Genomic DNA, 14,812 nt, shown 5'->3' with positions numbered 1-14,812 from the left:
TATGTATCTCTGTACTCGTATTTTGATCATTCGCCTTTTTTAAATGAATAGGTTATATGTAGGACTCTACTTACTAAGTAACTCATACACACTTCGAAACTTTCACAAGTTTGTCTCTCTCTCTCTCTCTCTCTCTTTCTCTCTCTCTCTCTCTCTCTCTCTCTCTCTCTTATATATATATATATATATATATACATATGTGTGTGTGTATGTATGTATATATACATACATAGGCTACTTACATACCATAGATACATACATAATGTATATGATATATGTATTTATGTATATATATATATATAAATATATACATACAAACGTAGTGCATAATAGATGCATCTTATACCTTAATGGAATTTTTCCTTAAAAATTAAAAAGTGAAGCCATACTTCGGAATGACAGCCTTAGTAAACTAATTCAGAGAATATCTTAGTAAATCAACTAATATATGTCAGAGAGACAAATATAATCAAGAGATTCTGTGAACATATTTCTTCCAGTCAACTGCGGTACTACAGCACATTGTACTGTAGTACACTGCTTCTGATGATCCCAGTGTTAAAAAGCAGCAGTTCACTGGAAGAGATACGATTCCAAAATCTCTAGATTATTTGTCTCTCTGACATATAGTACTAAGATATGCTCTGAGTTAGCCTACCATGGCTGGCATTCGGGAGGATGGCTTCACTTTTTAATTTTTAAGGAAGAATTCCATTAAGGTATAAAATGCCAGTCACTCATACTCCAAAACAATGTGATACCCTAATTCGCGTTTCCTTGTGTGAATATTAAAAAAAAAAATATATATTTATATATAAGCTGTCGCGTTATGTAAACGACCTTAGTCATTTTTACTCGCCATCACTGAACTCCGCACCGTAGCCCTCATTGTCTCTCGCACACGCAGCCCCGAATGACAGTGTTCACAACCAACAATGCAACATTCACAATACTCTCCGTGAAATTCGCCCTTTTTTCCGCCTCTTCCCTAATTGATATAGCGATATCATTTACCAGAATAAAAGGCCGGAACTTGTTCACTTCCGGTAGACACGCAAATGCGTCCCTCGTTCGCGGGAAAATAGGTCGGCCTAAGCAGCGCCACAACTCTTCCGAAAGTGCCAGTTTGTCTGTGGCGACAGGTGAGGCTCGAGGGGCTCTTCCAGCAAGGAGGAAAAAAACTGCAGAAAGTGGCGGCGTCATATTGACAAGAATGAGACTGAAACGGGTCGGGTAATGCAGTGAGCCGCCGTGTATCATTTTAGTGCCTGTATCTGAAGAACAAACAAACTGCTGAGGACAGCAGTCGAAAGAGAAGCGCAGGACTTGCAGTGATAATGCATTGATCAACTGAATATAGATTATTCTCTGGCGTTAGAAAGAGCTAATTATATCCTAGTGTGACTGGAAACCTTCTCTCGTTGTAAAAGTGTACAAACGTCCAATAGAGTGTTTGGGTCGTTACTTTAAAAAAAAAAATGTTTCCTCTCGCAATGGCAGGCAGCAGCAGGAACAAATACTTTCTTTCACTGTTTGCTCATTTTCTCTGGATTTCCTTCGCGGCTTCACAGGTGAGTACTCAAATAAACTTAGAAGAATTAGAGGCCAACTGAAATGAAATGTTTTAATTCATTAGATTACATAACGGTTAGTGTAACTTTTCAGGTTAGACTGCTCAGTGTTACTACTGTATAACAAACCAAAGCCTTGGTTAGATATAAAAATTTACTTGTTGTAGTCTTGGGGCCTAAAATCTCTCACATGAATTGACGCAACCCTGGTAAATATTAAAAAATTTCCGCATTTGAAGTCAGTGGAGACCTCCTATTGCTTCGCGTAGAGCGATCACTCCTGGTGAAGCAAGGTCTGTTGCAGTGGAGACTACCCAAGGCTAGGCCATTCATTTTTACTTTTCAATTTCAGAATATGGAATCCTCTCCTTCCGTTTGAATTCCCGGAATTATATGACCTACTCGTATTTAGAGGATCGTTTAATCATCACGTGGAATACGTATAACTTGTTTTTGGCGGTCATTCTCACATATAGATCAGCCTCTCTTCCATAAATATTATAAAAAAATACTAGAAGAGAAAAATAGCATCGAAACCAGCATGACTTCTCAAAAATAATTTTTTTGACCTTTCTAATATCTGACCATCATGCTTCAGGCTTCTAAGATTGCTCTGACGTCACTCACGATAACCACATAAGTATCCAGCATCTCTACTGTTTATGATCTCATTTCTTGTCTCCGTAAACTAATTTCTCGTTTTTCTCTATGTTACTTCCTAGTTTCTTTTCTTATGTAATGCCTGGGTTCCCTTTCCTTTTTCTGGTGGTGCTCTTGAGGCTTCTATTCTTTTACCAATACTTTTCCCTTCCTTTTGTTGACGAATTACAATCTGCACTCTCTCGTATAGTCGTGGTTTTGCAAATCTTTTAGACTCATATTTTACTTCGTTCACCTCCTAGCCCTCTCTTTGAGTGTTTGTTTACTCTGATCTTATTAGCATACCGGTTTGGGAATCCTGTAAGTTTGAGGGGTTCAGTGGCAATTCTCTTTCTCCTCTTTTACCCAGTTCTTTGAGTTGGTGTTCTGCTACTCTAAATCTGTCTTAGACGTGTCATGGTTTAAGTGACCATATCTAGATCTTCAGATTATGTTCATTATTTATAAGTCCAAAGTTCTTTCTCCCTATCGAAATTTTCAAAGCTGTGTGTTTCCCATATACATCCTACTTGGAAGATTTTTCTCTTATTTGAGGAACTTGTTTCCCTTCTCGACAGGTTTGACACGGAGGCAATTCATCTGTTGTGTTTGTAGATCTTCCTCATTTCCAAAGCAAAGTTTCATTGCCTTTTTCTCTGTATATAAAACTACGCCAGATGGTGAACTACGAACCTCAAGGAGAGACTGACTTCTCCTCTCAGGCAGCGTTTTAACTCCTGTCAGGGCACTTCTTCCCACATTGGTTCTGTACTTCGATCTCCGGTTTAGTTTTCATCGTCCATTTTCTATCTTTATTAACAGCGGATCTGTTGCTTCCGTCGAGGTTAAACCCCACTTTTATTCTCCTCCCTTCTTATTACATTATTTTTTCCCTTGGTTCCGTAGGGGGCTGATGCCGTCAGTGCATTTCACGTGGTGCACTGCAGGCATTACTAGTGGATATTTGCGGTGTACCATTGGCTCCCAGCTGCACTCTCATATTAGCCTTTTCGTTTACCCCAAATTCCCGTTTTCTTTCATCAGTCTTGCTTCCATCATCGCTTAATGCAACGGTGGGATATCTCCCAGTTCCAACTAACTTCAGAACATTGCACCACATTTCCTATAGTTTATGGGTCTCTCAATCCTGCTGTCCAACCACTCCAACTCCCTCTTTCTGCAGTCATAAGCGCTGAATGGCCGGAAGTACCACAGTGCCTGACAGTGGTCCCTACATTCACAAAAATGAAAGAATGCATTGCATTGGAAACTTCCCAGATCTTCCAGTACACCTCAATCATCTCGTATCCCAACGTCCCTAGGGGTTAGTGCCGTCAGTGTACCACATGCGGAGCACTGTAGGTATTACTTAAGGTTCTTTGCAATGTGCCTTCGTCCCCTAGCTGCAACCCCCTTCCGTTCCTTTTACTGTACTTCCTTTCATATCCTCTTCCTTCCATCATACTTACCACCCTCTCCTAACAATTCCTTCGTAGTGCAACTGCTTTGAGGTTTTCCTCCTTTCCAAACCTGTTACTGACAATATCCATTTCTGGGCTGAATGACCTCGTAGGTCCAGCGCCTCAGTGGCGTGGTGGGTATGGTGTGGGCGTGCCACCTCGGTGGCCGCGGGTTCGATTCTCGGGCATTTCACTGATGGGTTAGAGATGGGTATTTCTGGTGATAGAAGTTCACTCTCGACGTGGTTCGGAAGTCACGTAAAGCCATTGGTCCCGTTGCTGAATAACCAATGGTTCCGTGCAACGCGAAAACACCATACAAACAAACAAACAAACCTCATAGGTCCTAGTGCTAAATTCCATATTCAATTCAATTCTCTTATCCCACAGGACGCCAACGACTGCGCCTTCGACGTAGCAGGAGACACCGTGTCCTCCTGCACCATCATCATGAACACGACCGTCTTCGGCGTCATTCCGTGGAAGATGGGCAAGGCTGACGGCGCCTATTTCATCGGCGGTCCTCCGGTCGACAAGTCCGGAACTGCTACGAGTAAGCAACTGCTGATTGTAATTTTCTTTCACCTTCCTTCCTTCGTTCTTTGCTTTTTTCGCAGGATATCCCATTTATCATTTATGCTTGCATGTATGCGAATGTTAACTTACTTCCTCCCACTTTTATTTTTCGTACGAACATGGGCGCCGCAAATAAGGGCAATGGGCCACTTGCCCCGCCCTGAAATCGTCGGGAATAAATTTATATATATTGCATTTAACTACATCCCTTTGTTTTCCTATTTTATGTTATATTCTTTCAGTTTAAGTAAATTAAAGGTATCATTATATTGTATGATATTTGTATACAGTATATAACTTTGAATTCATTTGAACAGTATATGGAACAATAGGAAAAAAGAGTTAGTGTAACGTATTTTTTTTTCTTTATCACATCTTGCTTCACTTAAATTATTGGCATCGCAATTCCTCTGCATAATATATATATATATATATATATATATATATATATATATATATAGTATATATATATATATATATTATATGTATATATATATATATATATATATACACATATATATATATTATTTATATATAAAATTTCCCCACCTTGGAAAATATGCTGCGGTCGCCAATGGGTACGAATACTGGAGAGGACTTGAATTCTATGATCAAGTCCTAAAAGTCTTTGACCTTATCAGACCTTTCTTCCGCTATGGACGTTACTGCATTTTTTTCTGATTTTTTATCATTGATTATGATAACTTTTAAGACGAAAATTATGTAGAATGAATTTTTTATTTCTCCCTTCTTCCACAGTTTTGCAAAAAGTTTATTTATCAAGTATATATTTAATATATATATATATTATATATATATATATGATAAATATATAAATATTATAAATATGACTATATAGAGATATATATATGAATCTGTAGATATATATATAAGATATAATATATATACAAGATATTATATATCATATATATATATAGATATATACAGAATAAAGCTAATATATATATATATATAATATTATATAATATATATATCATACTTATATCTATATATACATATATATAGATAGTTATATATAAAATTATAATCCTGTAAGATATATATAATATTATATTATAATATTATTTAACAGAGATATCTATTCTTTATCAATATATATAGATATATATATGATATATCTTATATTATATATATATATATTATAATATATTTATATATATAATATATATATAATATTATAATAATATATATAACTGATACGTTCCACTATGGACGTTACTGCAATTTGTGCATTATGATTACCTTCTTTCATGTAGATCAGTTTTTCAATAAGCTTTTCAGATAACGACACTGTCAGATCTTTGTTATATTAATTTTTTTTTTTCACTGTTATTTTTTTTCTATCGTTGAATATGATAACTGTTGAGGTGTCCATTGTATAATAAGTTTTTTTTTAGATAACGACACTAACATATTTTTTAAATTGGATTTCTTTTCTTCTCTCATGGAATTCTCTGTCTTACAGGCGGTTATGGCTTTATTTCGACGACCGACATTTTCTTGGCAACGTCCTACCACAAGAAGGCGTGGATGCTGACGGCTTTTGTGGGCAATTCGACCGGCCCCACGGGCAAATGCCTGTCCTTCGCCGTAAGTTACTTGGTCGCGTCTCGACCATTTTTACCCTCGTGTCACTCTGTACTAAGCCCTTGTTGACCACTTGCGAAGTTTATTGAACTGTTTTATATTATATTATATACTGAACTATGCGGCGTTTGTGACTTCAAGTTATGAGAATGACTTAATAAATCAGAAATGTAGATTTACTGATAAATCTGAAATGTAGATTTACTAAGTTCTGTTGGTAGTCCTTTACTTACATCGTATTGGTAATGTTTCTGGATCTTTATGAATGGATATAAAACACTAGAAAGTGTTCTCATTACTTGTTTTTAAGAAGATCTTAATATTATCATTCACTGATTTTTAGAAAGTGATGTTAGATTTAAGTAGCGGACTAAAATTTGACTTTATGTCAGAACATTATCGAATTATGCTCTGGAAACACTTTAATGTTTCTGAGACAACAATTCTTGCAACTTTGAGGCTTAATGATTGGTGTGGAATCCGAATTAGAGCCCTGACAAGGTTAATCTGATAATATCTAGACAATTTCGTAATATTTGTCACCATTAACGATGGCATGAAAATTGCTTAAAGCCTCATTTGCTTCAGTTACAAAAACAGGTGTCAGTTACGCCAAGCCTTGACTTTAAAAAACACAAACTCGGACTTGATTTCGTTGTTTTATTTTTATTTTCCTCTGTTTTATTCGTTACTTAAGTCTAACACTGTTGGAGGGGATTAGCCCCCAGGGAATATTGTTTTATTTACTAAGATATTCAGAAGCAATGCAACATAATTTTTAAAAAAATTTGCTTTAGAAAAGAGATAGTCTCCCAGTCTATGAGGATGATCTAAAATAATAAATTCTTTTTTCATATAGTTCTACATGGAGAAGAATATATTTAGTAGTTATACACGGGCTGGGACATGCGCGGTGAATTGTCAAAACTAAATACCTAGATAATGAGAACTTTATAAATAACCGCCCCCCAAAAATGAGGAAATATGTCTACAGTAAAAAAATATTTTTAAAATAATTTAATCCATTCTGCTGAAATCCTCCGCAGTACGCCATGGACGGCCTGAGCATGAGCTCCTTCAAAATCATCCTGCTAACCTACAAACAAGACCCGGAGGAGGTGTTCGAGAACGGGACGTTTACTGGCCCCATACAGACCCAGAACACGCTCCTCTGGACCCAGAGGGACTTGACAGGGGGCAAATGGAAGGATGCCAAGCTTACCTTCACGGCTCCTGGCCCCCACAGCCTCGCCTTCGTTGCCGAACCCAACTTCCAGTACGAGCGAAACAGGGGATACGTTGCTGTGGACAACATTAAGTTCACCGAGGGGCCCTGTGGAAGTGAGTAAGGCGGCCTGGTTCTGTGAGGGGCCCTGTGGAAGTTAGTAAGGCAGAGGGGGGTTGGTTGGGGGAGGAGGAGGGCGATTCTGTTCATGCTGATGTCGTAAGTTCGATTTTGAATGCAGTGCGATAGCATAAGTTCGATTTTGAATGCAGTGCGATTAAGAGAGGTTCAGTGCTTCTGATCTTCTTCTACTGCATTCATCATGAGAGAGAGAGATCGTAATGTTTATGTAACTTCCTGTATTAAGTTTTTGTTTAATCCGATTTGAGAATGTTTGTGTGTGTGTGTGTGTGTGTGTGTGTGTGAGAGAGAGAGAGAGAGAGAGAGAGAGAGAGAGAGAGTTACTAGGAGTTACAAGGATTAGGATGTCTCAAAGACTTTTTAATCCATCCGAGGAGACCTCGTGTGCTCACTTATCTGTAGGAGCAGGTTTTACTGTGCATTCACAGTGTCCTAATGATTTTGTCTAGCTTTCTCTTCAACTCTTCCACACTGCTGCTGTTTACAACTTCTGGTGGCAGTTTATTCCATGTGTCACATAATCTTGTATGTAAAGAAGTTCCTACAATGGGATGTGTTGTATCTCTTCAGTTCTAGTTTCCATCCATTATTTCATGTCTTGTTTTCGTTTAACGTTAATAGGTTACTGTCTACTTTTGTTATGCCTTTCAGTATTTTAAATGTTTCTATTAGTTGTCCTCGAAATCGTTGTGTTTCTAAGCTTGCCATACATGTTCAGGCTCTCTTGTCGTCTTCCGTAACCTATTTGCCTGATGGATGGAATTAACTTTGTGGCTCTTGCTCGTACCCCTTCTAATCTGTTTATGACCTTTCTTAGTGTTTCTAATCTGTTTATGACCTTTCTTAGTGTTGGTGACCAAAACTGTACTGCATATTCAATATGAGGTCTAACTATTGATGTGTAGAGCTGCAGCACCGTTTCCTTGTTTCTGTATTTGAACTGCCTCTTTATGTATCCCACTAGTTTCTGTGCCTTCTTTTCAGCTTTTATGCGCTGTTTTGTGGAGAGAGAGAGAGAGAGAGAGAGAGAGAGAGAGAGAGAGAGAGAGAGAGATGATAAGGGAATCTCAATGTTTATTAACTGTCTGGAATAGCTGTTTTGTTTAATTCGATTTAAGAATATGCGTGGTTTGTGTGTCTAAGTAAGAGAGAGAGAGAGAGAGAGAGAGATACTAATGGTTTTACATAATTCAGTGCTTCTACGTACTTTGAACATGAGATAGAGGCAGAGAGAGAGCGAGAGAGAGAGAAACTTATCTTCCAGTGCTGTAATTCATAGAAATTTGCGAGAAAGGAAAAAATAACGAGAAGGAATCTTTCGATATTGTTGAAACGCTTCTGCAATAGTAGGATAATACAGCAAAACATGAATAATCAGGCGTCAAAGCAATTATTGCAGAAGCTTTCTCGGAAGTAAATAGACAAGAATACTGGACTTACTTGTTTTTTTTTTTTATTATTTATCATTTTTAGAGAAGAATACTAGAAGTACTTTTTTTTTAACGAGAATATCAGACGTACTTTGTTTTGGGCGAATACTGTACATGCTTTGTTTTTATTTTTTATTTTTTTCACCTGATTTTGAATACTAGGAGTATTTTTTTTTACAATATTACCAGACGTACTTTGTTTTAGGCGATTACTGTACCAGCTTTTTTTTTCCACTGATTTCTGAGTACTGGAAGTACTTTTTTTTACAATAATACCAGACGTACTTTGTTTTAGGCGAATACTGTAGGCGCTTTGTTTTTTCACCTGGTGTTGAGTACTGGAAGTATTTTTTTTTCACATTAATACCAGACATACTTTGTTTTAGGCGAATTCAGTACGTGCTTTGTTTTTTTTATTTTTTTCACCTGATTTTGAATACTGGAAGTTTTTTTCTTTTTTTCATAAGAATACCTGACGTACTTTGTTTTAGGCGAATTCTGTACATGCCTTGCTTTTTATTTCACCTGATTTTGAATACTGTAAGTATTTTTTTTTTTTTTTTAACAATAATACCAGACGTACTTGGTTGAGGCAAAAATTAGACGTGCTTTTTCTTTTCTTTTTTACCTTGTTTTGCTTTGTTTTAGAAGAATATTGGACGTGCTTTGCTTATTTTTTTTAACCTGATTCTTTCTCGTTCCAGACGAGTGTTTATTCGACTCCAACACCTGTTCCTGGGAAAACGAAGAAGGACAAGACGACTTCAACTGGAGCATCGGCAGGAGCAGCAGGAAACGCGGCACGGGGCCCTCAAGGGACCAGGCCTCTTCGCTAGACGTCTCCATCACCACGGGTACGTTCCGTACAGGGCAGGATCAGGGGGCGGATTTAGGGTATGCGAGTCCCTAGGGCGGTGACCTCTGGGGCCCTTCTCATTTATGGGCAAGCTAAGAGGGTCTCACAGAGGGGCGGTCGGTAGCTTTCCGGGATTTATTTTCTTATTAAGCACCTCTAGATTATTAATATTATTATTTTTATTATTATTATTGGGCACAATTTTCCGTGTCGAAAATTATGACAATGGTTGCAGGTCCACAATAATATATCATGTGAGTATATGGTCTTTAATGGATATTAAAAGCTTTCGAACCTTGTACTAAGTTCATCTTCAGTCAAGTGAACATTATGACTAAAAATTCGTCGAAGTAAACTTCTGAACAGGGCAATTCATAACAGCCCAAAAGACGTTCCGGCAGAATAGCAGACAGGAATTCGAACATCAACACCGGAATTACCTAGTTGGGCTGTTGAGCGCTTCCTTCGTTTGTGTTCATCGTTGCGGAATTGTCTTGTTCAGAAGTTTACTTCGACGAATTTTTAGTCATAATGTTCACTTGACTGAAGATGAACCTAGTACAAGGTTCGAAAGCTTTTAATATCCATTGAAGACCATATACTCACATGATATATTATTGTGGACCTGCAACCATTATTATTATTATTATTTTTTTCTGCTCGGTCCGCCCCCCCCCCTACCCCCTGAATCCGCCACTGGTTCCGTAAAAGCGTCGAATTGGAACTGGAATACAAAAGTTAGGCCAAAGGCGAAGCGCTGGGACCTATGAGGTCGTTCAGCAGTGAAAGGGAAATTGGGAACAAAGAAGGTTTGAAAGGTGTAACAGGATAAAAAAAAACATCAAGGCAGTTGCACTGTGGAACAATTTGTTAGGAGATTTTGGAAGGTGAGACGGAAGAAAAGAGAATATGAACGGAGGCACAGTAAAAGGACTGTGAGAACACGAACGTAATTTTGGAAACTACAAAACGGTTCTGTTATTAAGACCAAGGTAGAAGACTTAACCCAAAATCCCACAGTGGCGTGGTCGGTATGGAGTTCGATTCTCGGGCATTCCATTGAGGGGGTTAGAGATATGTATTTCTGGTGATAGAAGTTCACTCTCGACGTGGTTTGGCAGTCACGTAAAGCCGTTAGTATTGTTTCTAGATAACCACTGGTTCCATGCAACGCAAAAACACCATACAAACAAACAATCAGCACCGAAGTGAGAAATTCACGTATCCACTTCGTACAATTAGATCTGTAATGACATACACAGGTACTGTGGTTGCCTCTTAAGGCAACATATTGAATAATACTCTGAATTCGTTTTGATATTGAGAAATAAACTTGAAAAATAATAATTTAATGGAAACTTTTCCCACATTATTTTCAAAAGTTTTCAAGACAAATATTGAATAATAAAACAAATTATACAAAAAAACTGTGCACGAAATCGATGAAAATCTCAAGTTGCTTATTTATAGCGATTCCATAATTCCACGCGGCGGCAGAATAATTCTTAGCAAATAGAAAGCGTTTCAATAATTATGAAAAACTTAAGTTTTTTAACAAAACGTTCACGCTAAAAAATAGTCTCAGATTGTTTTCAACGTTTACATTACGCATCTCGCATAGTGTCTTAAAATAATACATCGCACATTAAATTGAGCATGTTGTTAGATACATGGAAAGAGTACGACTTTTTATCCAAGTGCATCTGCAGTTAGAAATAGAATTTCTCTCTCTCTCTCTCTCTCTCTCTCTCTCTCTCTCTCTCTCTCTCTCTCTCTCTCTGCCATGAAAGAGATCTTTGCACTGAGGAGCCAGTCGGTGTCTCATTGTATTTCTTATCTGATCCCTTATATTCCCATGAGTTATTATGACCAAAATCTTCATTGGACTTAAGTGACAAGAAGAAGGGAATCATAGAGTGCATTAAATTTCGACGGCAAACTCTCTGACAAGTGCTTGGCATGACCATGGTTGACCTATCGTCCACACAGCTGTCATATAGATAGGTGGGGTTCATCGAATTTCTAAAAGGTTTTAGCCTAAGAGGATTATCTCGTTGTCATCAGTATCTTGGTCTCTTCCATAATTGACATCAGTAAAAGAAGAATAGGACAGTGCCCACTTCCAAATGTTAGCAGCCAAACAAGTTCAAATTTTTCATATTCAGTATGCCTTCTAATAATAGATTACATGTGCATATCTGTTCGTTGAGGGCACAAAGGAACCAAAATGTCATCTGGGTCCTACCCTGTATACCTTAGGGCTCTAATACTTTGCAGCCCTGAGCACAAGGAAGAGAAGTTAATTAAAATAGAGGAGACTGATACTAACCTTTTTTTTATCAAATATATATATATATATATATATATATATATATATATATATGTGTGTGTGTGTGTGTGTATATATATATCATATACATTATATATTATATATAATATATATATATATATATATATATATATATATTTATATCACCCGTATATATGTATGGTATATAATAATATATATATATATATATAATAAATATATATATTAATTATTATTGATAAAATTGTAATTTCAACTTCTTAACTTTCAGCCCTGTTAATCTTTTCATGAGGGTTTTTTAAATATAGTTCCGGAATTCCATTTTTAATTTTTTTTTTTTTTTTTTTTTTTTTTTTTTTTTTATAAAACTAAGCATTGGAGTCCTGATTCAATATGATGGTGGAAAAATATGGCAGCTGAAATAGTTCCAGAAATAATAATTATAAAGTATCCAATATTACATTTTCAGAATGGATTTCACGCCAGTGAAAAATATATAGGCATGTGTACGAAAACCAGGTAGCATAAAAATGTAGTCTCAAAAGATCTTAAGAAAACTGCCTTGATTGTGTTGGAGTAACTCATGCCATAGAATTGACTTCGCAGAGGATCTATAGTGCAGTAATTCATGTTGATGACTATTCACATAAACAAATCACTGAATCCAACGAGCGAAAACTTGAGCATGATCCTGGGTAACTTTTCTTGAAGCCAGTTTATTTGAGGTTTTAAAGAAGCTGTCCTCACAAGGACTATAAATTATTGTATAAATTAAATGTATCACTTATTATTTAATTATTAACTTAAAGGTTTCAATAGAAAACGAAAGTACTATAGTAGATTCCCATCAACCGTGCATTTGATGTCCTGGCCAGTCCCTTACGACGCTCCTGATTGGCTGTTGATAAGCGAGTCACAGAGCTGGAAACTCTCAGTCTCTCTCGGGAGTTCACATAGGCAGGACGTATGTTCCACCTCTCCTGAGGGTTACCTCAGGAGAGGTGGAACATATATCCTACCCATGTGAACTCTCGAGAGAGGCTGAGAGTTTCCAGCCCTGTGATTGGCTTATCAACAGCCAATCAGGAGCGTCGTAAGGGACTGGCCTAGACATCAAATGCATGGTTGATGTGGATCTGCTCTAGTACCAGTGAGGGTTTTCTTAGTTTTCTTTATTTGGTTTTTACACACACACATATTCCTGGAGGTATGTCTAGTTAGCGATCATAATGTCTCTCCATTATGCTGCAATTTTGCATCAACATTGTCTCCTTGCAGCTGAAACCCACTAGCTGTAAAGTTCCCTCATTCATTCATTCATTCATTCTTTCTTTCATTCGAAGGTGGCTACGCCTACATCGACAGCAGCTATCCCCGGCGCTCAGGAGACACCGCAAGACTCGTGTCAGGGTTGCTGAACACGACCTCCAAGGCCCTGTGCATCAAGTTTTGGCTCAACTTGCATGGAGGTGGGGTGGGAGATATCAGGTAGGAGGCAATATGAGGCCTAGTATGAGATAGATACTAGAACGATTAGTTTTAATTCCCCCTTTTTTTCCAGTTACAATCATACAGGGAAATGAAAAGGTTTGGCCTTGATTAAATAAGGCAAGAAATTCAGCGTTAGTGTCTGAATATGTTTTGTATAAGTAAGGTTCATTTGCTCAGCTTGATCTCAAAATAACCGCAAAATGTTACAGATTTCCAGTTCCTGAAATTTTGCACTCAGTGTATTTTCCTGGAGACTTACTCCGTATAGGTGGGTAGTGCCGTCAGTGCACCTCATGCGATGCGCTGTAGGTATTACTTAAAGTTCATTGCGGCGTGCCTTCGGCCCCTATTTACAACCCTTTCGTTCCTTTTACTGTACCTCCTTTCATATTCTCTTTCTTCCATCGTACTTTCCACCCTCTTCTAACAATTGATTCATAGTGCAAATGTGAGGTTTTCCTCAAGTTACGCCTTTCACACATTTTACTGTCAGTGTCTGTTTCAGTGCTGAGTGATCTCATAGGTCCCCGTGCTTTGCCTTTGGCCTAAATTCTGTAATCAATTCAATTCAATCAAGGAGACTTATGGTTAATGACTTATCCGTTTCACCAAAAGACTAAGAGTAAATAGTAGATAAATATTGCAGTGCAGAGGCTGATCATTTTTCCAACATTGCTGTTAACCAGACTAAAAATACATTTTGAACAGTTTTTGTGTTTTATGTGTGGGTATCTAGGAGTGTGAGCGTATTTGGTTGATGGCTACCAAATATCCAGGTTTATTTTTCACAGCAATAAAATTCATCATCAAATATAATAATATTCAAAACCTAGATATTGTTTATGACGCCTCTTGTGATGCCATGAGGTTTAGATCTATCGTATAACCATTACTGTAATTTTGCTCTCGTGTGGATGTTATCTATATCCAAGTTAAGTATATCTTAGTTTTACCAGACCACTGAGCTGATTAACAGATCTCCTAGGGCTGGTCCGAAGGATTAGATATTTTTACGTGGCTAGGAACCAATTGGTCACCTAACAACCTACAGTCTATTGTGGGATCCGAACCACGTTACATCGAGGAATGAATTTCTATCGGCAGAAATAACTTCCTCTGATTCCGCGTTGGCCGAGCAGAGAATCGAACTTCGGACCACTTAGAGCATCTATGGGTACTCTTGTAGGGATACTGTTCCTCACTTAGAGCATCTATGGGTACTCTTGTAGGGATATTATTCCTCACTTAGAGCATCTATGGGTACTCTTGTAGGGATATTATTCCTCACTTAGAGCATCTATGGGTACTCTTGTAGGGATACTGTTTCTCACTTAAAGCATCTATGGGTACTCTTGGTCTTTTAAACATTAATTTGCACATTTTAGATAAATGTCCATATGTATACGCAGTGATACACATAATTAAGAACGATGCCAGCAGAAAAGTTAAGTTAATAATAGTTGTATTTATTGAGTAGCATGCTCAGATCATCAGATTCTTGGAAGTA

At 37.5% G+C, this 14,812-nt stretch overlaps 1 protein-coding gene across 1 annotated transcript in view; it reads left to right on the top strand.

Moving 5' to 3' along the window:
• Positions 1-1,118: 1,118 nt before the first annotated feature.
• Positions 1,119-14,812, top strand: part of LOC135219181 (MAM and LDL-receptor class A domain-containing protein 1-like) — a 36,093-nt gene continuing 22,399 nt past the window's right edge. The window contains exons 1-6 of the mRNA XM_064255723.1: positions 1,119-1,571; positions 4,061-4,223; positions 5,733-5,857; positions 6,901-7,195; positions 9,355-9,504; positions 13,158-13,302. Coding sequence (XP_064111793.1) covers positions 1,479-1,571; positions 4,061-4,223; positions 5,733-5,857; positions 6,901-7,195; positions 9,355-9,504; positions 13,158-13,302 — 971 coding nt within the window. The 5' untranslated portion in view covers positions 1,119-1,478. The remainder of the gene's footprint in view (positions 1,572-4,060; positions 4,224-5,732; positions 5,858-6,900; positions 7,196-9,354; positions 9,505-13,157; positions 13,303-14,812) is intronic.

This window comes from Macrobrachium nipponense, chromosome 1 (genome assembly GCF_015104395.2).
Source record: "Macrobrachium nipponense isolate FS-2020 chromosome 1, ASM1510439v2, whole genome shotgun sequence".
Lineage (NCBI taxonomy): Eukaryota > Metazoa > Arthropoda > Malacostraca > Decapoda > Palaemonidae > Macrobrachium > Macrobrachium nipponense.
Note: the sequence above shows the minus strand (reverse complement) of the source record. Positions and strands in the feature narration are given on the sequence as shown.